Source organism: Athene cunicularia, assembly GCF_003259725.1.
Source record: "Athene cunicularia isolate RWA chromosome Z unlocalized genomic scaffold, athCun1 chrZ_part3, whole genome shotgun sequence".
Taxonomy (NCBI): domain Eukaryota; kingdom Metazoa; phylum Chordata; class Aves; order Strigiformes; family Strigidae; genus Athene; species Athene cunicularia.
This window is the reverse complement of record NW_020799144.1, coordinates 6480503-6507117: the sequence shown is the minus strand read 5'-3', so window position 1 is coordinate 6507117 and position 26615 is coordinate 6480503. Positions and strand designations below refer to the sequence as shown.

The 26615-nt window shown below is 41.2% G+C and overlaps 1 protein-coding gene across 3 annotated transcripts in view; it reads right to left on the bottom strand.

The window, feature by feature from the left end:
* LPAR1 (lysophosphatidic acid receptor 1) overlaps positions 1-26608 on the bottom strand; it is a 74577-nt gene extending 47969 nt beyond the window's left edge. The window contains exons 1-3 of one of the 3 annotated variants that reach the window (XM_026866637.1): positions 26557-26571; positions 25996-26156; positions 2430-2599 (exon numbers count right to left, since the gene is read on the bottom strand). In XM_026866637.1, coding sequence (XP_026722438.1) covers positions 2430-2489 — 60 coding nt within the window. In that variant the 5' untranslated portion in view covers positions 2490-2599; positions 25996-26156; positions 26557-26571. Of the gene's footprint in view, positions 1-2429; positions 2600-7456; positions 7464-25995; positions 26157-26556 lie in introns of those variants that run through there. The other 2 variants (XM_026866636.1, XM_026866638.1) reach the window with 2 other exon arrangements.
* Positions 26609-26615: the final 7 nt, after the last annotated feature.

Here is a 26615-nt window from a genome sequence, read left to right as displayed (position 1 = left end):
CCCCCCCCCCCCAAAAAAAAGCAGCACTTTAATGGATATAGTTTTCTGAACTATATCCAAAATTAATTTGTATATCAACACAAACATGAAAGGCAAGCCCATGCAATCTTAGTCTGAAAGTGCTTTACCTCAATGTAATTTAATTCTAATTATTTGTTTCTTTAGCTATGCATCTCGCTATGTCCTTGCCTGTTAAAAATCACTTCCTTACCCTCAGAAACATATACGTGGCTTGCAGCTGATTGTTTGGAGCTATTACTCCTTTATATAGGATTGAAGACTTGTATCAGCTATCAGATCTACAATGGTTTACTGAAACCTGTGGGAATTCATGCATTCATATAAGTCTGCCCATAGGGATATCAAATTTAAGTCCCCTCTGAAAACATGAGATTAAGAGAATGCTATTTTCTACCATAATCTCCCACACTGAGATACCAGTCTTTCCTCTGCTTCCTAATGCCATTTCTTTTTGGCTCCCAAAACAAATTTCATTGAAGTGCAGTTTCTAAAACCAAAGTGTGGGGGGGAGAGCTGTCTGGATTAGCAGTCAATGACCAGAATCATCCATTTATCTCTAGTCTTTTGTCAAGTGATGCAAGTCTAGGGCAGGATTTATTCAGCAGAAACTCTGCAGATGCAGGACATGTGTATTTATTCATCCCTAAATATAACAGAATGGTGACTATGCTGATCATCATGTCCTTTACAAGTGATAGTTTCTCTTCCACTCATTCTTGCACCACAGTTGATCTTATTTTCCCTTCGAGAAGGCATTTACCCTGAACAACAATCCTTAGATAAACAAATTTCTCATACATAAGGGTCTGAAGAGAGAACCTGTGGAGACAGGTGTGCAGGTGCCTTTCAGAGCATGCTGAGATGGCCTGAGGCAGCCTTTCTCCAGAAAGGGAGGAGTTCAGCAACAGCCAAGCAGCCTAAGACACAAGCATGCAGCATCCACCTCCTTCCAGGTATTCTGTTCTGCTGTAAAGACACAAAATTCTTCTCTGACCCTAACAGGGACAGAGAATTTAAAAGCAACAAAAATACTTTTAAGATATACTAGTTGTCCAGTTGAAACACAGGAGGGAGAGGAGCACAAAGAAGCTTCTCCAAAGCAGATTTTGGATTCAGCTTGTTTCACATCACCACCTATTAGTGGACGCTTTTTTGAAACTTCATAGGGTCCAGGGATCTCTGAACTATTGCCCTTCTCAGAGCATACTGCTAAGAGATGCAGTCTTCTGAGCCTAAGAATCTTCAGCAAACAAACAAACAAACAAAAAAAAGCAAGCAAAATAAACATTAGATCTGCAATTTTCTGACATGTGCCTTAATCAACTGTGGTGCCCTCATCAGTAAAAAATTTATGTCCTTAAAAGTTTTACGTTGTAACAGACATTTGGGTCTCTGTGAAGTCAAAGGGATGTTGATAATGGTTTTCTGAGATGGAATGACTGTTATTAACATCTCCGTTTGTTGTTTTCTTGTGAAGTAAATACTACAAACAGAAGTACTTAGTGTTCAGTACATGGAACTGAATAAATCAGATATTTATAAATATCAACACACTTCTGTTCACAAAAGCAAGATTAGTTTGTTAGTAATTTTAAGTATATAATTAATTTTACTGCTGCTTGTGGCTTAAAACTTTAGGTTTTCTGATAAGAACAGTGAACCTGAAATTTCCTGTGGTATTATTCCAACTGAACCACATTATGACCTTCTAATTTGTATTCATTAGGCACAGTAAAAATCAAACCATACTGCAGGGACCACCCGCATGGAATCAGTAGAGATCGTATGGAGCACGTTGTACGAGGAGCAGCTGAGGGAACTGGGGGTGTTAAGTCTGGAGAAGAGGAGGCTGAGGGGAGACCTCATCGCCCTCTACAGCTCCCTGAAAGGAGGGTGCAGAGAGCTGGGGATGAGCCGCTTTAACCAAGTAACAAGCGATAGGACAAGAGGGAATGGCCTCAAGTTTTTCCAGGGAAGGTTTAGACTGAATATTAGGAAGCATTTCTTTCCAGAAGGGGTTGTTGGGCGTTGGAATGGGCTGCCCAGGGCAGTGATGGAGTCCCCATCCCTGGAGGTGTTTGAGAGTCGGGTCGACATAGCGCTGAGGGATCTGGTGTAGTTGGGAACTGTCAGTTTGAGGTTAATGGTTGGACTAGATGATCTTCATGATCTTTTCCAATCTAGATGATTCGGTGATTCTATGATTCTGTTATCTGTATTTTGCCATATATTTTCTTCTACAAATAATAGTATAACACAGCAATGTCGTATCTCAAAGTATGAAAGCATTGTTAACAATATTTCAGGAAAAATTCAGAAGTGAGACAGGAGAAAAAGATAGGATTCAATGAAGAAATAAGAAAAAGGTTCAGTCAGTGTAGCTGCCAGTTTCATCATGGTCTACTCACCTCAATCACCTCAGGTTGTGACATCATGGAGGATGGCACCAAATCGGTGGGGATATCCATGGTATCTCAAAATGTCCCTGCTGTCCTTGCACCCTTCCTCTGCACCTGCAAACCCGTGGCAGGAACTCAGGAGAACGTCTCTTAGACCTTAGTCATGCTGGCATTTGCTCCTAGTAGGAAAGGAAAAAAGTTGTTGAAAATAACAAGAGAACTGGGTATGCAGTCAACTCCCAAGCCCCTCAGCTGCTACAAAACCAGACTGTGAGTTTGCACAACACCACTTGCTTATGTGACCATTCACAACAGATTTGCAGGAGAAGGGCACATTGGTATTTGGTCCAGAACAGCCGAACAATTCACTTGACCACACAAACTAGAATTCAGCAAGAAGGCTAATGAACAGACCACGTACACATTTGCAAAGAATGATGGTCACCAACAGAGCATTGGAATCGTGTTAATGTTTTGGGGTTTTTGTCACACCAAAAAACTCCCCCAAACCCTCACAGAAGAGTACTCTGAATTACTTGCAGGAATTTAGGATACATTTATTTCCTCAACAATTACAGCTTTACAGTTTGGTGATCACATGAACTTTTCTTCTGTGTTAGGAAATTAACTTAAACATTATGACATTCTTATCCTTAGCGTATTTGGACCATAGTCCCCCCCCTCTCCACATAGGCAGATTTGCTGTAGGTGAATATACTGAATTGCCATGTAAAGTTTGATCAGATGATCAAACAGAATGAAATTATTTCCATAACTATGTTTGTCAAAGTTAGATCAGCTCCCCCACGTTTCTATTTGTTTGCACAAAGAAAGCCAAACAAAAGGGGAGAAAAATGTAAAAGGCAAATAAATGCCTTTTAAAAATTCCAGACTAAGGGTACTGCAGCTTCCCTCCCCCCCTCCCCCCAATAAGGCATCAGAAAGAATTTTGGAGAGACACCTATTGCTGTCTGTATCTACTAATTCCTCTTCTGTAAGTCACTGGAAAAGCACTCACGCTAAGTGTGTTCAGCATCCAACAAATATACCAAAAATGACCCCAAACCTAACTGGTATTTTTCAAACTGAGACCACAGTGTAATCATAAGTACAATGCTAGTAACTTTCCTGGCCGCTGTTTCATTTTTTCAAAGGCAAAACTTACTTACCAAGCCAAGAAAGAACAGATAAGTGCCATAGGAAAGTTGCGCTCCACATGCTTTTCTGAGTCAGTTACGTCTTTTTTTTTTTTTTTGGTCTTGTTCATTTAATCTCAGCCTTTGCATGCCACTGCGGAAATGATTTCTCCTTCTTAAAAAGCATCATTTTGAAATGCCTGCTTCACATTTCAACACATCCCCACATGCCTTACGTCACATGTAGCTGTCTCATCTTCCAAGCTCTAAGATCACTTTTTCCATCTTTATATAGCTTTCCAGTGACCCCTATTCTTTCCTACTAATTTCTTGCTAGTAACCTTTCATTCTTTCCACTCCTTGATCCAAATTTCTACTACTATACTCATGGAGAGGACAGAAAATGGAGATTTAGTATTCCTCCAGGAAAGCCTTCACTGGAAGTCAAAGAACCAAGCTACACATCCTTCAGGCTTCCTGTTTTCTTTTCAGAAACAGAGTTTTGCCTGTTTCTGAAATTCACTGATATTTCCACTGTGCATGGCAGATGAAGAAAACAGTGTCAACTTAAAACTACTGCTCTTCTAAGGGAAGATTTCCTATTTGACCAAGAGAGTGATTTTCAGTAAAACTCTATCAACAGCCTCAAAACCCTCAACCAGTACATTTCATCACATTCTCGTGAGCTGTCACAAAACTTAAACGATCTCAGAAAAACCTATGTTTCTGTTCTTAAAACACACTTAAGACACTGCTGTCACCACACCTACTTTACAGAAGCTCATTGTTAGTTTCTTTTAAAGTTCATTTTCTCTTCTCTTAATCCTGAAATGCTGCCACTCTTGGATAATGAAGATGGGGGAAAAAATTTACAGATGAAGCAGACTTTAGGGAAGACTATCTAGACCCAAACCAGAGTGACGTTTAAAATCCTGTTTGTCACATAAAAAAAAGGAGAGAAAATGGTAATATTTAGTAAGGAGCATCACAGAGCAGAAAAGGAAAACTAAGAAAAAAAATCTTGTCTGTTTGCCTTTAGCATAGCTCTGTGTACTCCAGTTAGAACACAAATGTCAGAAAAAGCTTAACCTTATAAAGTCCAACAAGCACTTCAGTGGAGGAGAAATATGCCTATAGTAATATTTTACCATCTCTCCAAAAAATAGAAAATGCAGGATTAGTAAAAAGTTCCTAAGCCTACGGCCATTTCACATTTCCCCTGCGGCACCCAGCTGCAATTTATTGCTTATATTGTATTGATCCCTCGATTTGGATAAGAAAAGGAAGGTTCTTCTGCAAACTCTTGCTTCTCAACTTCCTGAGCACGACATACACAATGATTAAGATTTTCTGCCAACTGGTTAGGCTCCTAAAAGCATTCCAGCTGAAAATAGGTTGGATTGTACTCTACCCCTGCTCCCAACCCGCCTCATCTTCTTCAGCAATAATAAAGTACAGAGGGGACTGTGCTTTCACAGCAGTGCAAAAACAGGCTGACTCCATTCAAGCAAACAAAGGTGGCTCCTAACTTAATACCCGTGTGAGTTCAGGGAGCAGCCCCATGTTTTTCAAGAACTGCAAATAAGGGGAACAGGATCCTCAAATGAACTTCACTAAAGGGCATTATGACAGCAAATGTAGTCTCTATTAAAAAGAAAATCTGAAACACAAAAGCACAGGAGTGGCTTTTTACTAGTAAGATTTTGATGGCTTGCTGCACTACAAAGCGTTGAAAAAACCCCCAAATTTAGAAGCAGATTCACACATATCATTCCCAAACACTGGAACTGCAGGTGTCACAGGCACATACCACTCTATGTACTCTTGTTTTGATAGACACAAGATAGAGAATTGCAAACTAGAGAAACACCTTGGATCTATATCTAAAATTTGTAAAAAAATGTTATGGATTACAGAATTTCTCACCCTCTGTGAAGGTGACACACCTCTCAGAAATGATGTTTCACCATAAACTACAACATTTAGAAAGTCATTATGGTAACACATTTGAGTTTCAGGTTAACTGAGAATAAAAACAGTAAGTCAACACTAGGCAGAGTAGCGCATATCTAACATGCGGAGCAGGAACATATCCTCACCAAACAAAATACACTGCTCTCTGACATGCTATGATTAAGCATCATGACTTCTGGATCAGCTGTCTGAGACCACAGAAAAGAACCACCATGCAATTCTGTCAGTAGTTAGGAGAAATGTAATAATTTCTCACAAAAACATCATCTTGAAGGAACTGATGCCTAAAAATCCATTATGATGACAAAAATTATTATCCTTATTCCTCCTCAGTTTCTTGCACAGTACACCATGGTCTGCAATTTTGGAGAGATACAGCATAACCAAAAAACTTCTGCATCACCATGTATCTCATCTGGGCCCACAAATACACAGTGCTTCTGCTGGAGTAAAGTGATGGGACTGAAAGGCAAACTGGGTTTTCATAATCTGTGCCTGTCTCCTGTGTCAGACAATATCAGGTGTCCTGCATTGTTGCTGTCTTTCATCTTTGGTTTCCTGCACCCTTATCAAAGCATCTTTTGGTACCACAGCTTGACTTCACAGACTTCAAGTTTCTGGATTACACAGCTCTGAAGATGTTGATTTCATATGACCTTGAAGCTGTTAAATGTGATTTAGCTAAACAAAGCTACCCACCCTGCACAACTCTAGAGAATAAAAGCCTAACTTATGGTTTCTCAGAGGACAGTTTTAAGTCTTAATTGATCTCAGATGGTTAAGACCTATAAACCCATCAAGGAAAGTAAAACATTCAAACAATACGAAAAAAGGTGAGAAAGTAAGAAAAAGTTCATACATAAAGGTACTGCTTCCAGATGTCACTTCAGAGACATTCTAGATTTCATGTGGCATCTGAAGTCTTGCATCCCAAAGTAACCATTTGCATCACTCATCTCCAGGAGCACCCCTCACTAAACAATGGCTGCTTGTAAGCATTAGTTTGTTCAACGCACAAGTAAAAGCGTGACCCCACTGTCGCAGCCATACAAGGCAAAAAGTCAAACGAACACCATTCAGGGAAAACCCACAGCAACAATTTGACCTGTCTACTGCTTCATTTTATCACTTGTTAAAGTGATGGCCATAACATGAATTTTTAGTTACCTACTATGGACTAATGGAGGTGTTTTTCTGCTCTCCAGTAACAACTTGGTTAATAAAAGAGGAACTACAGATACTCTTTCTAGCACATAAGAAATGAAATGTGAAAGGCAGAAAAACTGGTTTCAATTTCATGCTGCTAAGAAAAGAGAAGAGGCCTTCCTGTTAATCCTTTCTTTACTACAGTGACTGCTAGGAACTATTGCAAAAATTTGGATATTCTTTTGCAAGCTACAAATCACTAGATCCGATTCCTAACAGAAAGATATTACCTCTTTTGAATCCTTATTTTAGGTAAAGCCTTTACCACCTCTGATGTCACTTTGAACAGTAGATGTACAGATTCACTTATGCAAATGCAATTCATTAGCTAAAAACTGTTCAAAAAAAGTTATTTTATAGTGACTCTTCAAACACCGAAACTTCTCTTGACATATATTTAAAGCAATTAATAAAAAAATCCTAAAAAAAACGGGTCTGTCAATATGATTTCATAGGTGAGCAGAGACACCTGCAACTGTGAAACGATAGCTGCAGTAGACGGGCAAAGAGAAAACCACGGCACAGAAATGCAGATAAGTTCTTGGTCTCCCTGAAACTGAAAGGTGATCCAAACTCTGATATCAGTATTGACTTCTCTCAGTTTCAGCAATCATTTGCATGAACATTGCACTCTGGGTTTTTTTGGTTTTGTTGGTTTTGTTTTTGTTTTTTTCATTCATCTGTTTGCTACTGGTTAAAATAAGGGGAAAAGCCACACACCAGCTCTCTGTCCTGTCACTTCAGGACCTTTCTTCTCTTTACGCACATGGCATGTCTGGAGTGATATTTCTGCAAACATCTTATTTTGTGTCAGGGACCAGACTGCTGAATCTTGAAGTGAGTTTGGTACGTGCTGTACTTTAACAAACAGGAATGAGCTGTATAACGCATGTGAAACTTTACTGGATGACCCGCCAAAACATAAGGACAAGCTGAACTGATTTAAGTGGTTATGTTCTCTACAATCCATATTTCCTTGCAATTCTGCCCTCTCTGTTCCAGGGTGTGTTCTGCCTACAAATGAAGATAACTTCCTGCGCCCTGCATTAACTTGCTCAGCAATTAAAAGAGCTTCAATAAGTTAACAGCTGTGATTCAATATGGGGCAAAAGAAGCAGAAAATAAAGGAGGAGATTTCCAGACAGATGGTGTGGCCCATTGTTGTCCTCTTGCCTTAAAGTCCTAAACAACAGCAACAAGCCTTTTTCCATTTAATGACACTTTCCCTACTGTCAAATTTCTGATGTCTCAGAAAAGAGATCTGCCCTTCTCTTGCCTTAGCAGATGAATCAATACAGTTTGGAAGCTAGCACAAAAGTAACCGTCCCTGTCAAACTTTGTTGATACTGTGTGTATTTGAATGCACACATTTTACTGTACAAATTCTACAGCTTGGTTGGTATCAGCCTGGCTCTTTCACCTGACAAGCCTCTCCAGAAAGCAGGATAAAGGCTGTCGTCACATCCACCATCTATTACTATAGAAGTAAGTATCAGAATAGATCTAATATATGGTACTGATTAAACAGATTTAACAGCAGTCAATCAGAAATGACATTGCTGGAGTTGGAAATTATTTTGCCAATAACAGTATGGAAGACAATTAGCTATTTCTGATGTCACAGGGACTGATGTGAGTGCTGACTGGGTGGTACCATTGTTCATATACAACCTTGTAGAAGGAAGTGGGTGCAACTACTCGACATGCCTTCAAACTAACAAACTCACAAGTTACACCTGTTATGACACCACATACGACACTACCCTCCATTGTCCTGGTGAAGACCTGTTGTACAAACATGACTCCTCCCAAAGCCTTCCAGTCTGTTGCTTCTAGTCGCTGAACAGACTGCTTTAAAGAGCTAGGGAGCTATAGCATCTCAAGCATTTTGGAAGCTCTTTGAAAGAATGAATGTGAAAATGGATTTGTGAGGTTTTACTGAGGGGCGGTAAAGTCTGGAAAGGGAGTGCCAGAGGAAAGGGACAATATCACTTCATTTCCTGTTTTGGCTGTAGAACCATCATCCCCCCGAAACCAGCCTCTGCCGGTAAAAAAAAGACATTTCTGGAGGCCAACTTCACTGTCTAGAAAAATAGATTTTACTGGAATTTTCTAACATATGGAAAGATTCAGACACAGCAATAGGAAATCTTTATCTTGCAAATATTGGAAAATAAAAACCAAACCAACCCCAAAACCCAGAGTAACACATACTTGATGGTGTCTGCCCTTTCCCACTAGCAAGAGTGAGTACCACAAAAGTTACAACCAGCCCTAAGCAACTGGTCAGATTTTTCAGTCTGAGAAGTGAGATCAATGACAGACTGAAGACGCAATAAAACTGAGCTACTCATTCACTTCTGCAGAATAAACAGAGATCCTCACAGGAAACAAGGTGAATTTTCCATGCTGCTGTTACACTAGCATATCACACAGGGGCAAAAAATAATTTTCCACATGCACCAAGACAGGCAATATCTACGCAGAGTAAAAGATGCTCATGAAAATAATACCCCACCCCCAAAACACAGCACACACACCTGGCCAAACTGCAAATGGAAGTTAATCCATCCAGAAACATTTTTCCATCAAATCCCTGTCCTTGTGGAGAAATGTCATTTCTCTGCAGTAATCAACGTTTAATTCACTTTGACAGTAACTGTCAGTTCTTTGCAGCATTGTTTAAGAGATCAGACCTTTACATTTGTAGGCTGAGTGGGTTAATCCAACAGCATCAATTTCTGTCCATATAATTTCTGCTTACAGATCTTCTGTTATTGGTGAAGTAATGCACTGTTTGAGCACAAACATTTCCAGAGCAGTTTAAAAAAGTGTATTTTTCCAGTGTGACACGAAGAAACCAGCTAAAAAATATCATTAAGGCTTAAAAGGGGGGGAAGGAGGGAGAGAGACGTGCTAAAAGTATAACTGAGTTAAAGTGTTTCACTGTCACCAACAAATAACTTGTTAATAATAAATAAGCTGGCAACTACAGTGGGCAATTGAGTTGGTGAGCCCAAAACCCAGAATCAGTTGGTACAAACCCCTCTCTCCTGCCATTACTCTTTGGCTATACGGTAACATGATCAGATTTTGTAATATTCCATCCAACAAGCTGGGGGCTGCATCCCAACATGTGGAGCTGCAGAAACACTAGCAGAGATATGTTTACAGGATGTCCCATGCAAAGGGGAAGGCTTACAAACTCCTGCAAAAGGGTTGGCAGAGTGGTAGGCTGTGACAGGACTAAGCACTGAGAGAAATCAGGACAAAGGTCTCCAGCAAGACCTCTGGAGAGCAATGGCCATTGCTACCTGCCATGTGATCTCCAGCACGCTGTCTGACCCACCTCAAAACCTCTGGATAAAAGAACATGAATACCCCAACAAATTAGATTACAAGAGTGGAGATCCCCTCTTCCAGCTGTTGAAAAACACCCTCCCTTTACCACATGTGCATCATCTGCTTTCTGGCTTTCTCCGGTTTCTGTTTGTTAGGGTTTTTTGTTGTGGGGATTTTTTTCATCTGTGCACTTGTGACTTCAGCAACCACAAAAGCAAGACAAACTTTCCCAAATCAGATCTAACCCAGTCACTGAACATGTCAATGCATGTAGTGCCTGCACTACTGCTGCTCCAACTTCAGAGCAACAATATCCCAAACAATTGTCTTAGAAGTGATTCAGTGTCACAAAGATATGCCACAGAATCAGAGATTTTATTGTTGCTATGGTCCCACATAAGTAATACATCAGCTTCTATGTTTGTATGATGTCTGTTTTGATTGCACTTTGTCAGCCAAAGCATATAATCCACATAATATATAGCGTGATCACCTCTTAGTCGCTAACAGCATCAAAATCAGGACAGCAGCATGTTTAGCTGTTTATCACCTTTCAGATTGCTTTGCAACAGCTGTCCAGAGCATTCGGCTTTTACTTAAGCCAAACCAAAACAAAATAATAATGTACAATATCTTGGGAAGTTTAACCTCAACTTGCCCAGCCACCTGAAAAACATCTTAGGAAAAAAAAATTAGGAACAAGAGATAACTTAATGAGGTCAAATAAAAATGAAAAAAAGTCCAAAAGCCTACTACTAAACCAAAAATAAGGAACTAATTTTTCTTACTTTCTCTTCTGCCTTCAGCCAACTCACACCTGTACACCTCCAGGAGATTTTAAAAGTCACTCCAGGGAAATCTGCAACTTCCTGAAGCCAGAAGAGACTTATATTTTCCACTGCCTCAGTCTTCACTTTCAGAAGCACAATACAGCTGTTAGCCCTCCTTACGTAAGGAAAAAAGATTAAGTTTTCAGCAGTAATCTGAGGCTAGAAAGCAACGATTTCAACACAAATTTAAAAAAAATGTCCTTGCATTCAGTAGGACTCTTTCACAAGACAATAATCAACAGAGGGTCTCAAATCTATGTTGTTTGCATTCACAGCACAGCCTGTACTTCCAAAAAAAAAAAAAAAAAAAAAAAAATTACATCAGTCAAACCTTTCTGAATAGGAGCTCTGTAGCTAATCAGGGAAAGATCATTGTTCTGGCCTCAATAATTAATAATATGAGTACTACACAACTGCTGCTAAATCGTCCCATGACAGAATACTGCCTGCAAGGAGTTCAGCAAAGATGTGCCAGGTGGAGCCTTCTTACCCAAACTAAACAATTTCAAGTGCTTTGCAGAGACAGTGTTGTATGAAACTGTACATTCCTCACCACTGCAAGATTAAGGAGACAATCTGTATCCTTATTCATTTCCCAAGCACTGAACTAATTTACAACAATAGTACCGCTATGCAGTGGTACTGCATCTGAGAAATCATCTACTCTCACAGAGAACACATGGGTCAGGAGAGATATCTTCCTAGTCATCCCACCAGGGCAAGATCAGAGCCCCTGCCTATCCCTCCTCAAAAAGCAGAAAAAAAAAAAAGAAAATCTCTACTCACAGATTAAAAAAAAAAAAAAAAAAAAAATCAGTAAATCAGTAGATAGCATACTACCCTGAAGCATTTAACTTGCAGGGAAGTCTTTTCCATGTGCCACTATTTTGCCTGTCACCATGCCTTACACCCCTTTTGAGGATGACAGAAGCAGGCTGACCACAGTTACTCACTGGGTTCCACCAAAGGGCAGACAGTTCAAGTGTCTGTAACAAGTCTGCCTTTCTCTTTTACCTGCTCTGATGTTTATCCCCAGAAGGGACATTCAGATGTTTTGCTGTGGCCACCGTGAAAGCTCACTGGTGAGTAGACTATTCCCAAAATTACAAGCTGTTAATTCTTTCTGGAATTATTTTTGTCTTGGGGTTGTGTTTCGCGTGGGTTTGGGTTTTTGGGGTTTTGTTTTGTTTTGTTGTTGTTTTGTTTCTTTTGCTTTGTTTATTCTGACAAACCAAGAGTCTGATCCTGTGCCCATGAAGTTCAAATGCATTTTGTTGATGACCTCAATGGCAGCCAAGGAAGGCTGGAGGACTCCCATTTCTCCAAGCATTAGCTACAGGTCCAACCCCACTGAAGCCAAAGACCCTCTTCACCACTCTCTGTGCAACACAGACCCTCATGATTTCTTATTGTCGGTTACTCGTGGCAAAAGGTATTTGAGGATATGATGTTACATCGTTGACGGAAACAAAATGGATTCTCATTTGGCCCATCATGATACTTCTTTTCCGATTAATGGAAATAACCAAGGGGAAATAACAAAAGTCTTCCCTCTGTGTCAGTGTTAGAAAGATGCTCACTTAAGAGGTGTTTTCTAAGGCACATAAATATCCTGTTACAAAACAAAAACATTTTTCTCTGCCTTTCTAGTCTTCTGTGTCCAGAACAATTAACTCCTTTCCCTCAGAATATTCAAAGGGGATTTGTATCTTCACTTTTCTGACTTCTATCAGAAGAAAATGCAACATTTTACTAATAAATAGAAAACACATTTTGAAAGGACAAGCCACAGTATTTGGCACTGTAATGTGAAATCATGAACACGCTCACCCTAAGTCATGTCAGTTATGGTATAAACTGGACTCACATTAGTAGCAGGCTAATCTAAAAGGCATGCAGCAGCACTCTGGGTTTCTCTGCATACTGCTCAGATGAGATTAAAACAAAAATAAAATCAGGAGGCACTCACCATTTTCTGTTCAGCTCTCAACATTTTTGCTAAAAGTGCCACCACCATGCTGTCCACAACTGAATCATGGTCCTTTTCCTCATTAAACACAGGATACTTTCTCTCTGCTACATAGAGGGATTTGAAATCATATTTACCATTGGACACGACTTCCTTTTAGTTTGTGTACTTGTCCTTTTAAATAATCCTTTCTGTACTTCCCTGACCTAGGTCAGTTCGCACCATCCAGTGCAATTCTCTCACTTGCTCCACCTCCTTTCCTGATTATTTCCATATTTTATCTATTCCACACCCATCTCTTGGGCAGCATTTTCTTGCTGTTTTTTAAATCCAAAATGATACTTCATCTTCTCTTGAAGCCTCCTAGTTCTCTGAAAAGCTTCTTCTGAGATTTGTCTGAAAAGTAAAAAAAAAATCTCACGGCTTTCTCAGTTTTCTCATATTCCTGCAGTTCCTCCTCTAAAGCCAACACATCAGGTTGCCTTCCCATTACCATCCAGAACCTCTAGAGTTATTTCAGCCATTATCTATCAGGAACATAGCTTCTCCTAGTGACCTCCATTAATGTTTAATTGTTAAGGATTGCTTAGAGGTGATCGTTCCTTTGCCACTCAGCAAGGCTGGAGAACCTCTTCCTACTCTAACTTGGGGGAGTGAGCATCTGCCTTAATGCAAGGGGTGCTGTCTGGTACATGCATGATTCTTCAAGTGTATTAGGAGCTTCTTCAACAGAATGATCAAGTCAGCGTAAGAGAAAACAACCAAGCCACACACAAAAATTCCTTTAAAGTAATCTGCACTAACCACAGCAACTAGCTTCAAGAAACAACTGCAGCAGCAGCTCCACTGGGTTTTTTTGAATTAGTGAGTTCTGGAACAAAAAGATATCCCTGAAAGTGAACTTCTGGTTTCTCTGTTTCAAGTAAAAGCAATGTGAACTAGGAAGACTACAGAGGAATAATTCATGACATCATCTAATTTCAGTATCATCTCACTACTCTAAACTCCAAGAAAGAATTGCCAGAAAATAAAAAGGAAAAATACAGCTAGACACTGACTGCTGGAAAATAACACCAATCTGCTCAGGCTTATGTAAACAAAATACAATGTGGATGGTCTCTTATAGCACAACCACAAGGAAGCTGCTGTCATATGACAATGTTTTCATAATCTGCACTTTCATCATAATGACTTCTAAAGTACTGAATACTTCTGAAGTAAGTAATTTCAAAACAAGTTTCAAACTCTTTTAAAATGGTTTATTTCTACTGACAGATATTAAATATGGACAAGTTAACTAACAGGGAGAAAAGATCAAAGTCACCATGGATAGCTCATCATTTAAGATGCATCATTAACTGTGGCCAGCATCGTGCATGCGTGCGTGCGTGTGTGTGTGTGTGTGTGTGTGTGTGTGTGTGTGTGTAAAAAGCAGCAAGTATGGTGCATGCTTTTGTCCTGCTCCATCATTAAAATTATTCTGAACACTGCGATGGCAAGAAGCAGTTTTAACAACACAGAGCCAAGATAGATGCATTGCCTCACACTCATAGTTGACAGAATTTAACTCCCAGTGCATTCTTATCACTTACCAATCAGTATCATTAAAGAAGACAATAGCAGGCAAAGTCACTTGTATCAAGGTATAAATCACCATATATTAGGCTGTTTTTCTCCACCTATCGCTCCTCAGCAGGAAAAGGAGTAAGATCTGATCTTCTCAACAATTTACAAACAGACATTCAACGTTTCTTTCAGAGAAGAAAAAAAGTGATACAATTCAATGCTTCCAATGCAATGGAGGAGTACTGGAGTCTCCATTTGCTAACCCTACCTGACATGATATACCTTTTGTATGAAACTCAGAAAAGTAGTAGTATGTTGGCATATTTCTGAAGCAAGATTGTATTGAAACATTCAGACAATATTCCTTTCACTAGATAAAAAAACATCTGGATAATAACAGAATGTCACAATTCTCTAAACAGCTTTGAGGGGGGCCAGCATTAAAGCAAATACTTCTTTTCCCCCCAGCATCCACAAAGCAGATGTTCAATCTTCAAGCAGAATGAACCACCACAAAATACAATAATCTGGAAATGCTAAAGCCAAGGAAGTCCACAATTAAACATGCCAAAACCCAAACCCCAAATTACAAAATGTACTATCCTAATATAGATCTACACAGACCCTGACCAATGGTGCACAAACAGAAGTTTAATTAAGTTTATCTGAAATAGAAATTGGGCAACCACCCCCACAAAAAAAGTACATTAAAAACTGCAAGGCATCAGCTTAACATGGTTCAGGTCACCACCAATGCAGACATAGTAACTGTTTATAAATCCCTCAAACTAGAAATAACAGTCATGCTGCTTCAGAAATATTTTTGTAACATCTGCATCAGTCCAACTGACTGTTCTCCAGGCAATTTCTGCAGTGCTGTATTTTGCACAGTTAATCTGAATGAAGTTTGAAAGAAACTGACAATAAGAAAGAATTATCTTAATGACAGGGTTTAAATTCCCTATTCTCACGTCACTGCTTTTTCCCAAGGCCACAAACAAACTTATCTGATGGACAGCAGTGACCCAGAAATAAGATCTCACCTTTGATCTTGCCACGATGGAGGGGGAACAAACCCAGTAGCACAAGACAACAAAAATCCTAATGTTGACAAATGAAAGGTAATTACTTCTTGCCCACCAAGAGTCTTTGGTGTGCTCAGGACAATACACCCAGATTTTGAGCCCATGCTGTAAAATCAGGGCTGGTTACTAGCTTCCTGGCAGAGATTGACAGTGCTTCCTTATCCCACAGTCTGCACCATATTCCCTATCATCTAGAGCATCCCAGCTCAACCAGTTGGATTTTTTGAGGAACAACTGTTAGGGATGATCAGGAAGTAACACAATCTCCAAAATATCCCGGGAGCCGCAGCAGCTGTCAGGGATGTTTAGTACAGGGCTGCTGCAGAGTACTGGGTTTTGGCCTCAGGTAGCTCATGCTTATCATTCCATGAATTCAAGATTTATGAACACAAAGCAGTTCTGAAATATGCCCTGAAAGGAGACAGATGAACAAAACACCACCAAGATTTCACCACCTTTCCCTACAACCCTTCCCCTCTCAATTATCAACTGAAGTTTAATGGAACTTAGGCTGTTGCTTATCTGAATAAGCAGGTAAACCCAGAGGATTAGCATGCAGCTTGACTAATTCACTCTAAGTATTGATTTGGATTAACTCTGCGTTGTGTTTAGCAGACAAGCTTTTAGTGCATACAAGAGACCACATGAATTAAGTAGGTTGTTGTAAATTCACCTCATACTTCAGTGATTACTCAACTTCGCTGACTAAGTCCTCAGCATACATACTGCCCAACAGAAACAAATATTTCCATTGGAATATTTAGGAGATACCAAGACTTCAAGTGGAAAATGAAAAGTCAGGAGGCAGAATGCAATCATTGTAAAACCAGAACAACCCCCCCCAATTTCTAATGTATACAATGACAGAAGAGTGTACAAGCACTATCTAGTCTGTCTCCCCACTTTTGAGATACACTCCTTTTGCACATCTTTTAAAAGAGCAAGAAAGGAGAAAAAAAAATCAACCCTACTGGAGAAAAGCGCAACTGAATAGGGATGGATTATTCTTAAAAAAGAAAAACAAAACTAAGTAGTAGTTTGCCTCAAACTCTCCCCTTGAAACTCAGTGCACATCAGCATGGGTACAAACATTAAAAGCACATACATTTCAAAGCCTCCTTAAGACAGTCTGTAAAAAAAAGTATAAGCCATAAAGCATTACTCAGGAACCACTTTTTTTTTTTTTTTTTTTTTTTACAGCTACACAAATAAACTAAGAAGTCCAAAGCATCCAGGCCACAAAACGAGAATGTACTGAAATACACCCACAAAACAGATTTTTTAGGCATCCTGCAATTGCACCCCACCAAAGTCAAACGCCCATGCAAAGCTCCTCCGAACCCTGACAAAGCCCACTTAGGCATGGTGGGTCTGATTTTTGGTCTCTCCTGCTGCTGAGCAGCCCCCTCCTGGGTTGGCCAACCTTTTAACTCCCCTTCTACTCCATTCTCATGAGACCCCACCTGCAGTGCTGTGTCCAGGTCTGGGGCTCCCAACATAGGAAGGACATGGACCTGCTCAAGCACATCCAGAGGAGGATCATGAAAATGATGAGGGGGCTGGAGCACCTCCCCTGTGCGGTTCAGCCTGGAGAAGAGAAGGCTCCAGGGAGATCCTCTTAGTGGCCTTCCAGTGCTTAAAGGGAGCTACAGGAAAGATGGGGAGGGACTCTGCATCAGGGAGTGGAGTGATAGGACAAGGGGTAATGTCTTTGAACTGAAAGAGGGCAGATTTAGATTAGATATAAGGAAGAAATTCTTCACTGTGAGGGTGGTGAGGCCCTGGCACAGGTTGCCCAGCGAAGCTGTGGCTGCCCCCTCCCTGGCAGTGTTCAAGGCCAGGCTGGACGGGGCTGTAAGCATCCTGGGCTGGTGGAAGGTGTCCCTGCCCATGGCAGGGAGGTTGGAACTAGATGATCTTTAAAGTCCCTTCCAACCCAAACCATTCTATGATTCTAGACAAACAAATGACACGCTGGCAGAATTTACACTGTTTTGGAGAAACCCAATGCCTGCTACTCGGTCAGCTGCTACATAAGGCCACTGCTGGGTCCCACCTACCTTTGGTTCCGCAGCAGCATCCTTCAAAGGATGCTCCACTTAACACAACACACAACACTGCCAGGGGGAAGAGTAAAATATAACTAACCAAATCCTCAAAAGCTTCCCAGTATAGCTATACTGGCATCCCCCTCTAGTGGAGATGCAGCTTATACAAGCAAGAGTCCCACTTCAGGGTCTTGGGGGGAGAGAAGTTAATCAAACCACAAATGGAATGGTCAGGGGGAGATACAAGGCACGGGATGACTTCTGGCATCACTACAGGAGGCAGATGCATAGCAGCTTTGCGTTTGAGTTTGCTACTGACCAAGAAACAATCACCTCATCTTGGTAGCTCCAGGGAAAGTCACTATTTTCTCTCCCTCCTCTTCCACATGCCTGCCAATGCTGAAGCACGAAGGATCAGGGTGTGGCTTCAACGCCAAAGCCCTTCCTGAAGATTTGTGTCACTCTCCTGAAGGAAAAAGCAACTGCTTTCCCACAATAATTGGAGCATGAGTTTCTTCACAGTCTTCACATCATATTGAGAAAAATTTAGAGAGGACAACTGAAAAAGTGATAAACAGGTCACTCGACCAGAACTTTGCCATTAAAATCTGGGCAACTGGCTTCTGTTTATAAGAAGCATTGTGGAGAAGATGCTGAGGACAGATATATGCAGGACCACAGCAGAAATGTTTGTTCAGGCATATTAGTTTTAAGGCATTTATGTGTTCTATAACCATGTAATTCCCTCCTGTCTTTGGGTTTTCATCAGCTTGCACATCTCTCCCTCCATTTTTTTCTGTAGGCTGAACCTCTTAGGATGCATGTGAAGCTTAAGAAACCCAAGGCAGGTAACAGAAAAATATCATACTTCTTGGAGAACCAGGCACTAAACTATGCTATTCCTATCAACTGTTGGCAAAACTGCAATAATTCTAGAGACCTGTTTTAAGTCTATTAACTAATTACCAGCATTGCTTTGATCACAGTAATACCCTGAAGTCTCAGCCAGCTTCCAGCCTCACTTGCATGGGGTGTTTGAAATAGGACACTGCAACTGTTGTAAACAATAAACTGAAAGACTACAGCACTGAACAGATTAATTCAGAAGAGCCTTCTGTAGTTTGCAAGGTTTATGTATGGGGAAATGCACTGCTCTGAGAATAAGTTTTCACCAGTTCCATCCAAAGCTTTAGGAGGAACAAAATGAACCTGATGCATTGCCAGCCACATCGGGACAGCTCTCAAAGCCCTGCACATCTCCACAGCTTTGCTCTCCATGTCTGCCACATTTTGGGACCATCAGCAAAAGGGAAGACCACTAAACTTGATAGACATTTATAACAGTATCATTCAAGTACAACACATCACATTCTAGATGTTATTCCATGAACATACCAATCCAGACATCAATTTGCCTAGGTTGGTTACCCCACTACAACACCTTGGAAAAACAATCATCAAATCCCATTTCTTTGACAAGAGGAGCAGTGACCCTGTTGGAGCACTGGCCTTGTGCCTGCAAGAATGCAGGTGTAAATGGAGGGGACATGTTGACAGAAACATCTGAATGCCCCAGAGAATCCTTCACTGAAAGTTAAGGCTTTGCTCCTTGACCGAATCTGATGATTATGTGGATGGTAAACACATGCTCAAATGTGACTCCTAGCACATCCTACGTGTTACCATGGCATATAGGACAACATACTGTCAGTACCTTGGCTGATTCTGTCTGACAAGACAGGAGTGCCCAGGGACATTCTGGGCACAGATCCAGGGAATATTCAAGTTATTCTCCTGTACTAATGATTTGCCAAATCAGACACTTCAGCAGAGCTGTGTATACATCTGCAAAGACATCTTCCAAGTGCAGTAGTCAATGACATGCAACACAGTATTAATACAGAATTTATGATGCAGCATTCTCCTTTGGGATTTATGGGCTTATTGTCATCAGTCTGGATCTATTCTGGTCCACTGCACATCCCCCTGTCAATTTCCCAAACACTTTTGTACTTCAGTAATTAGTTTGATGTGTTCAAAACTAGCAGGCAAATATAGAAATGTACTACAAAGTTTAATCCTATAAGCACAACCTAAGGCAAAGTAGTCAAATTGCCCCTTTACATCCTACATTACAGTGTGATTACCACATCAAAGCAACATCTTTCCACTGCAGCTCATCTCAGGACTGTACATATCTTGTAAAACTACTGACCCAGTCTCCACAGGGAATCACTGAAAATAGACCTGTCACAATAAGCATGGAAACAGCAATTACACAGAAAGTGCGTAGTTTACTTCTACTAGCTGGAGTGTCAGTGAAAAAGCAAACACAAACACGCATACACACACCCTGCCAGCCTTTGCTAGTATTTCATATTTGGTTACAAGTAACTGTGAAAATGGTTAGTAAAAACCAATTCTTAAAGGTGCTAGGACCCAAGAAGTGACATCACAGCTGCATAGTGAAAACACAGTAGCCACCTGAAAACAGATCCCATCAAGTAAATCAGTGAGTACTCCCTGCAGGCACGAGAACCAAAGAAATACCACGTCTTGACTGCAACAACTACCACCACAATCCTTCCCAGTGCAAGGCAACTTCTTCTAGGTGCAAGCTGACCTCCCAACACAGTTGTTGGCTTGAGATATTAACCTGCAGTCCTCCACCAAGATCTCCTGCCTCCAGCCAGCCAGTCAAGGGCCAGCAGCTGTATGCTGGCACTGCTGCTCAACAATTTGCTTCTCCTTGCCCCCGAGTAGCAGGAGAGCAGTGGTGCTCGTCACCTGACAAGTTGCTATGCTGTGAGCTGAAGGGACAGTGGCTGCTGCACTGGCAGTGTCCCCGGGCCCAGGATCAGCCCTACCACCTCGCTTGATGCTGGAGAAGCTGATTTGGAAATGAGGAGCAAGCAAACTGGAGCTTTATTCTGCACCAGAAGTGTCAGTTTCAGCCTGGCTAGGGACAGGAGGCAAGGGGAAGGCATGTTGCCCCTCACACACTGCAGTTCTGTAATTCCACCCTGGTTCCCTCAGTTCATCACCAGCAGTGGCTCAAGGCTTTGGGACACCGTCCTGTAGGTCTGATACCCATGATGGGTCAGAAACAGATTGCACTATCTATGACTAAACATTTAGTGAAATCCAGCAGCTACAGACCCTTACCAATGCCCCACTGCAACAGACAAAACAACACTTGCCATGCTTGCAAGGTATGTAGCTATTTCTTCCTGAGAGGTGAGCAGTATTCCTCCTTTCCTGCAAACACCAACCTGAAGCATAATCATCTAACAAATGGATGCGACCTGTACAGCATCTCCCTTGTGTTCTCAGATACCAGGAAGTCTTTGCTGGAATTCATGTTAAACTCAGTGCTTTTAAATAATCACCCCACCCACAGAAAGAAGATAAAAATTTCTCTATGCAGTAAGCATTCAATACTCATCCAGCACTTTTTTTTTTTCTTTTTAAAATTTAAACAAAGCTGCAGGTAAATTCTTCACAATAATAAAGGATACTGTTCTAATTATACATATATTTTCCCATCTAGGCTGAAAACAATCATCCTGAAATGGCCAAAGAACTTCTAAGGAAAGTCTCTGCAAACTGCACCCATAAATAATACAATGGCACCATTTCGTATTTGACGTACACACCCTAAAAAGGGGGGAGAGCAGGGAGAGAACGGGGCTTACAATGAAAAACAGTATGCATTTTCTTTGCCAGATTTTTACCACTCTTAAAATCTCCAGCATTTTGTACAGAAAGATCTTGCCTTTGATGTCAATCCAATACTTTTTTGCTTGCTCCTGCAAGCACTGCAGTATGCAATACATTTTCGAGCTGGCAAAGAAATGGATGTACTGTCTAGAGAGTGACTGTGAAATTCACCCTGATCAGAAGGTCACTGTGGCACGTGAATTCCTAAAGAAAAAGGTAAATGGTGTGTAGGTCTCATACTGGCATATTACAGTGAGCTAAAGTTCATCATATATGGCCAAACTCATTAGCACTTTTCCAACAGTTTCAAAAATCTACTTCAAAAGATGTTTGCCTGTTATTCATAGTCAGAAGCAAAAGCAAAAAGATAGTATTAGGCTTGCATACTTGGCACCTTTGTATTTTTAAATAGAAGGTGAAAGCACCTCCAAATTTGATCTAGAATACGTCACATGGAAGCCAAAAAAAAAAAAAACAAACCAACAGTTCCAATGCCTCTCAAGTTAATGTAAATTAAAATAAAATAATCCATTTGTCACAAAACTGTAATGAAGTTCTCACCAAAAGAGTTTCTGCACTCCCAAACCATGTTTCCTCCGAAAAGATAAGCAGCCTTCCCATTCTTGCAACGGGAAGCATTTCTTGTGCCACCAATCCACACCATTTATCACCACCTCAGCAGCAGACATGCTATGATCCATGGGTGGAAACGACAAGGGGCAATGCTTACGTCCCATGTTCCAACCAGGAACAACAGCCAGGTCATCATCCAACTCCACTAGCAACAATCTTCAAGGCACATGGAATGCAAAACACTCTCTACACGCTCAGGACATCTTCCAGGCTATTTACCCCAGGAGTGGCCTGAGGAGGAGGGACATGGTTTCCTCCACCCCAGTGGTGTTGCTGCCAGGGGGACACATGCCTCACCCAGACTCCTTGAACCACATCAGCCATGCAAGTCTGTGGCAGTTTTCATCTGTCAGAGGCAGTGGAAGGTTTGCTTTCTTTTTAAGAAGAAATACTTCTCTACTCGGGGATAAGTGCACTAGTGCTCACCCGTTTATGCGCACTAACGTAGCTGCCTACATTATGTGAGTCAAGAAGGAGCCAGATCCAGTAGGAAATAGATGCAGGACAGAAAAATGTGTTTTAACAAACTACTCCAGGATGTGCCTGTCAGGAAATTCTGGAGACTTTGCACTAAATCTGAGCAAGGCTACTGTTCCTCTATACAGAAATGCAATACCTTAACCACCTCAGAAGGTCTTTTTCAAGAGCTCATTAGAGAAATGTAATGATTATGGAGTGCCATGTGGGACAGGGACACACAGACACTACCCAAACTGGCACTAAACGGGGTTTTTTCCCTACTGGTGCTAAATGTTGCAGAAATAGAAACTACATTTTCAAGAATAAAAGGCACCAATCATTAAAAAATTTAAACTGATCCTAGAGTGCAACCTTCAGCCAATCAGTGACTAAGAATTTGCAAGCCAGGTGTGCTGCTGATCAGCTTGGGTGTAGGGAAGACAGTCAAACAACAGATTAGTAAAGGAGAGGTCTGGATATACAAAGGCAGGCACATCTCAGAATTCTCCTTTAGTTTCATTAGATTTTGAAACAAGGCACCAAACCTGCTTCAGATATTCATTATCATTTTCTCAGTACGGCATTGAAGGTGCAAGAATACAAAGGCTTTGCTTCTACTTGTTTTAAAGCAATTAAGCTTTACATGAATATGCTAAACGAAGAAAACCAAAATTCAAGTTCCCTGAAATGTAAGCAGAACACGCACTCTTATTCTTTTGATAGGGCTTTCCTCTGCCCTGGGAATAATTTTGTATGTCTGTCAAAACAACTTATCAGCCTTGTGCCTGATCTAAAGCCATACAATGCTGATAAAGATATTACTATTGACATCCATGGGCCATGGATGAAGCCTCAAGCTTCTCAGTTAGCTATGAAGGAAACTCAGGGACACAAGATATGCAAGTTCAGCTCTAATGCTACACCACTTAGGAGTGTCACATTTATACAATATCACCTTGCAATGCATGGAAGAGCAAAAAACACACATGGAATGCTACATAATCGCTAGCAGTTCAAGCCATTAGTCCCTCAAGCCCCTTACAATTGGATCTTTCTGGAGAGCAGTGGGCAGTGTTCTCCCTTCAAATTATCATTAAATACTAAGACTTCAAATGGAGACTTTACCTGAAGGGAAAGCAACCTTAAAGAAGAGAAGAAGGGGGAAAAAAAAAAAAAAAAAAAAAAAAGAGTGCAAGTCGTTTTTCCAGCTATTATCATTGTCTTTTGACACCTCCGGTGTTTTTATTTTTTTATGCAACCATACTGTTTACTTTTTTGAAAGTTTGTTTCATTTTTATACTACTGAACTGTTAAAAAAGAGAATATAACATTTTGTGAAGGAAGAATCAGTGAAATACGCTACATATAAAGAAATAATCCACAAAGTAAATATGCTGAAGGGATGAAATATTGTTTGCAATATCCTTATTTCAGTAAAACAGTTGTATGCTTCTTTTCCCTAGCATTACTTGTAGCAGTTGCACTTCAGACAACCCATTTAGATGGATTTAAACTGAATTTAAGTATCCTTCAAGTTACATGCACTTTATGAAAGGGAGGTAATCCCATGAATGTAGCAGATTCCAATTTTGCGGGGGAAATGATACTGAAAAGGACAACAGCCTCATGGTACAACCTGTTCTCGCTCTCAAATTCTAGGTGTCCTTGGACCATCACCAAGACTATGAGTAACAGCTGTGAGAGCTCCCCATCCAGTCCTGTTGGTGACAGAGCTGCACTTGGTCTTCCCCTGCACCCACGCAATAAAGAAGCCACATACACTACAAATGACATGGTAACAGTGCTCAGCGAGTGCTGCCAGGTCACCACCTAGAGGTGCTCAAAGCCAGCTCTTCAGACATCTGGAGGAGGGAGCTCACCTCGAAGAGCTAATGCACAAAACTCCTGGATACTCCAAGGTAAGATGGTGGTGGTCTCCCAAGCACAAAAGCCACTCCAGAAGAAATACCTGCCTTTTGGTTTAAACCTCTGAATATCGGACAAAGCAAGCTCAGTATGGAGAGGCTACTGAGAAACAATTAGCTATTCATTACGGTGTTATTAATGGCTCGTCACAGCAATGTAAAAGCCAACCCTACGTAAGTCCTACCTAAGTTTCAGCTCCAGAACAAAACACTTTCTTCAACACCCCCTCCTGGATTCTCCACAGGGTTTCACTGTGTAACAGTTCAAGACCAGTTTAAAGACAGATTTTTATGTTCTCCTATTTTTTAGCAGAGAAGGAATTATATTTTAGTTACAATCTTCCAGAGTTACTGATGGAAACCACACAGCCCTAAGTATCTTTGCACACAATGGTAAGACTGTCTGTTACCCACATGTTAATTTCACTTAATTAAAGCTGCATACACAGTATAGCATTACTTCAATTTTGCATTTCCCATGTGTTTTGTCTCAAAAGCTGTTTAACCTTTCCACCCTCAATATTTGTTTTGAAGACGGGAAGAAAAGAAAGCAGACACCAGCCTGTATTTTCCTCTCTCCAACCCTTACTGGTAACTTCCCAGAAGAGGGTTTATAGCAGCCCAGGGTCTAACTACTGTAACCTGTAATACAGTGTGATAAGGACAACACCACACTGAGCATGAAACAGTGGTTCCCAGAATTCCTAAATAACATTTCCCTAGTTATTGGCAGCTGAAAAGCCAGAACAACCACAGCTCGTGTATAACTGCATGGGATGAGACAGTGTCAATCTTCTCTGGGGAAAGCATTTAATTTTGTGTAGTTATATTTAATAAAAATAACCAAAACACAGGCCTATCAAGTCGCTTTGTTAGCCTGAGCACATATCAGTTAAGGAGAAACATACGGCACGCCTACAGTCAGTATTAGCAAACTGCAGGACGGAACTTCACTTAACGCCTGTGCACATAGAGTATCCATGTGCACATAGAGTATCCACTGCTTAAATTGCCAGAACATATTATTTTAGTACTACAGCATACCCCATCCTCGCACACGAGTAACAGGCTGCATGGCAAGCAGTTGGGACTGCCAAATTGAAACATGACTCTCAGACCTGAGAGTGACTCATTTTAGACTAAATGCTACAACACACCAAACCTGACTTAGCATGCAAGAGACTTTCTTTGAAAAGATACCAGTTGCAGCAGTTTTTAGTAGTAAAAGGCTGCAGCTACCTCAATTCCCCAACTTCGGGAACACAAGTTGCCTACAGAGGCTCCTGCAAGGGGATATTTGAGCAACTTCTAATTTATTCAGACAACTGAAATTGGAAAGGTGTGGGTTTGTTTTACAGAGAAATCCACAAGAAAAAAAAAAAAAGTTGACATTCCAACATTTTTCTGATAAAGGGCTATACATAAAACTTTTCACCCATTTCCATAGGAAGCAGCTTTTTTTGGGAGGGTTCCCATTGTGAAGCTATTTAAAAAGAACATGCAGAAAAGGGTGAGAGGAAGAAACTTGGTCCCTCAGGTTCCACCTCTCTCTTCTCACTTCAGTTTGCTAACGGCTTTTGTCCTAAAGCTTCCCTCCTGCTCCCCACCCTCCCGGTCCTTCTCTAATACTCCATACCCTTGTTCTTGTCATTCATCCTTTCCCTGTCCTTCTTTTCCTTTACCTTTGTAAGCACCACGGATATACGGACACAGATCCCATCTGACTTTTTGCAGGCTCTTCGTCCAAAGGACTGAGGAAGTCATGAGAGAGAGAGGTGGCAACCATTTTTTTAGTTAGGACTTTTTCCACTGCCTTAATTTGGTATAAATAAATCCAAAGAGACTTCACGGAAAAAAAAAAAAAAAGGAAAAAAAAAAAGAAAAAAAAATCAGGACAGGCCCTAAGTAAGCGAACAGTGGCAGCGCTGTTAGTGTCCCTTAATCCATTACTTATTCCAGGCCAACCTCAGAGACGTTAGTCCAGCAGAAGTAGCAGCCTGACCCGACGCCAACAGCCCATTAAAGCCCGGCCCTAACGAGCCCCCGTCGGACCCCGCCGCTTGCAAACGCGCGCCTCCCCCTTACAGCGCTGCGCGCCCGCCAAAGTCAGCACCGGTCTCAGAAATACTCCAGAAAACTCCCCGAAAGTGGAGGAAGAAGAGGCGGCGCGGACCCCGGGGAAAGGGAGGCGGACACCTCCTCCCGGGCGGGGACGGCGGGACCCCCGGCCGCGGGGCGCTTACCTGCGGGGGCTGCGCGGGCGCGGCTGGAGGGAGCGCGGCGCCGCCGCCGGCGCGCACAG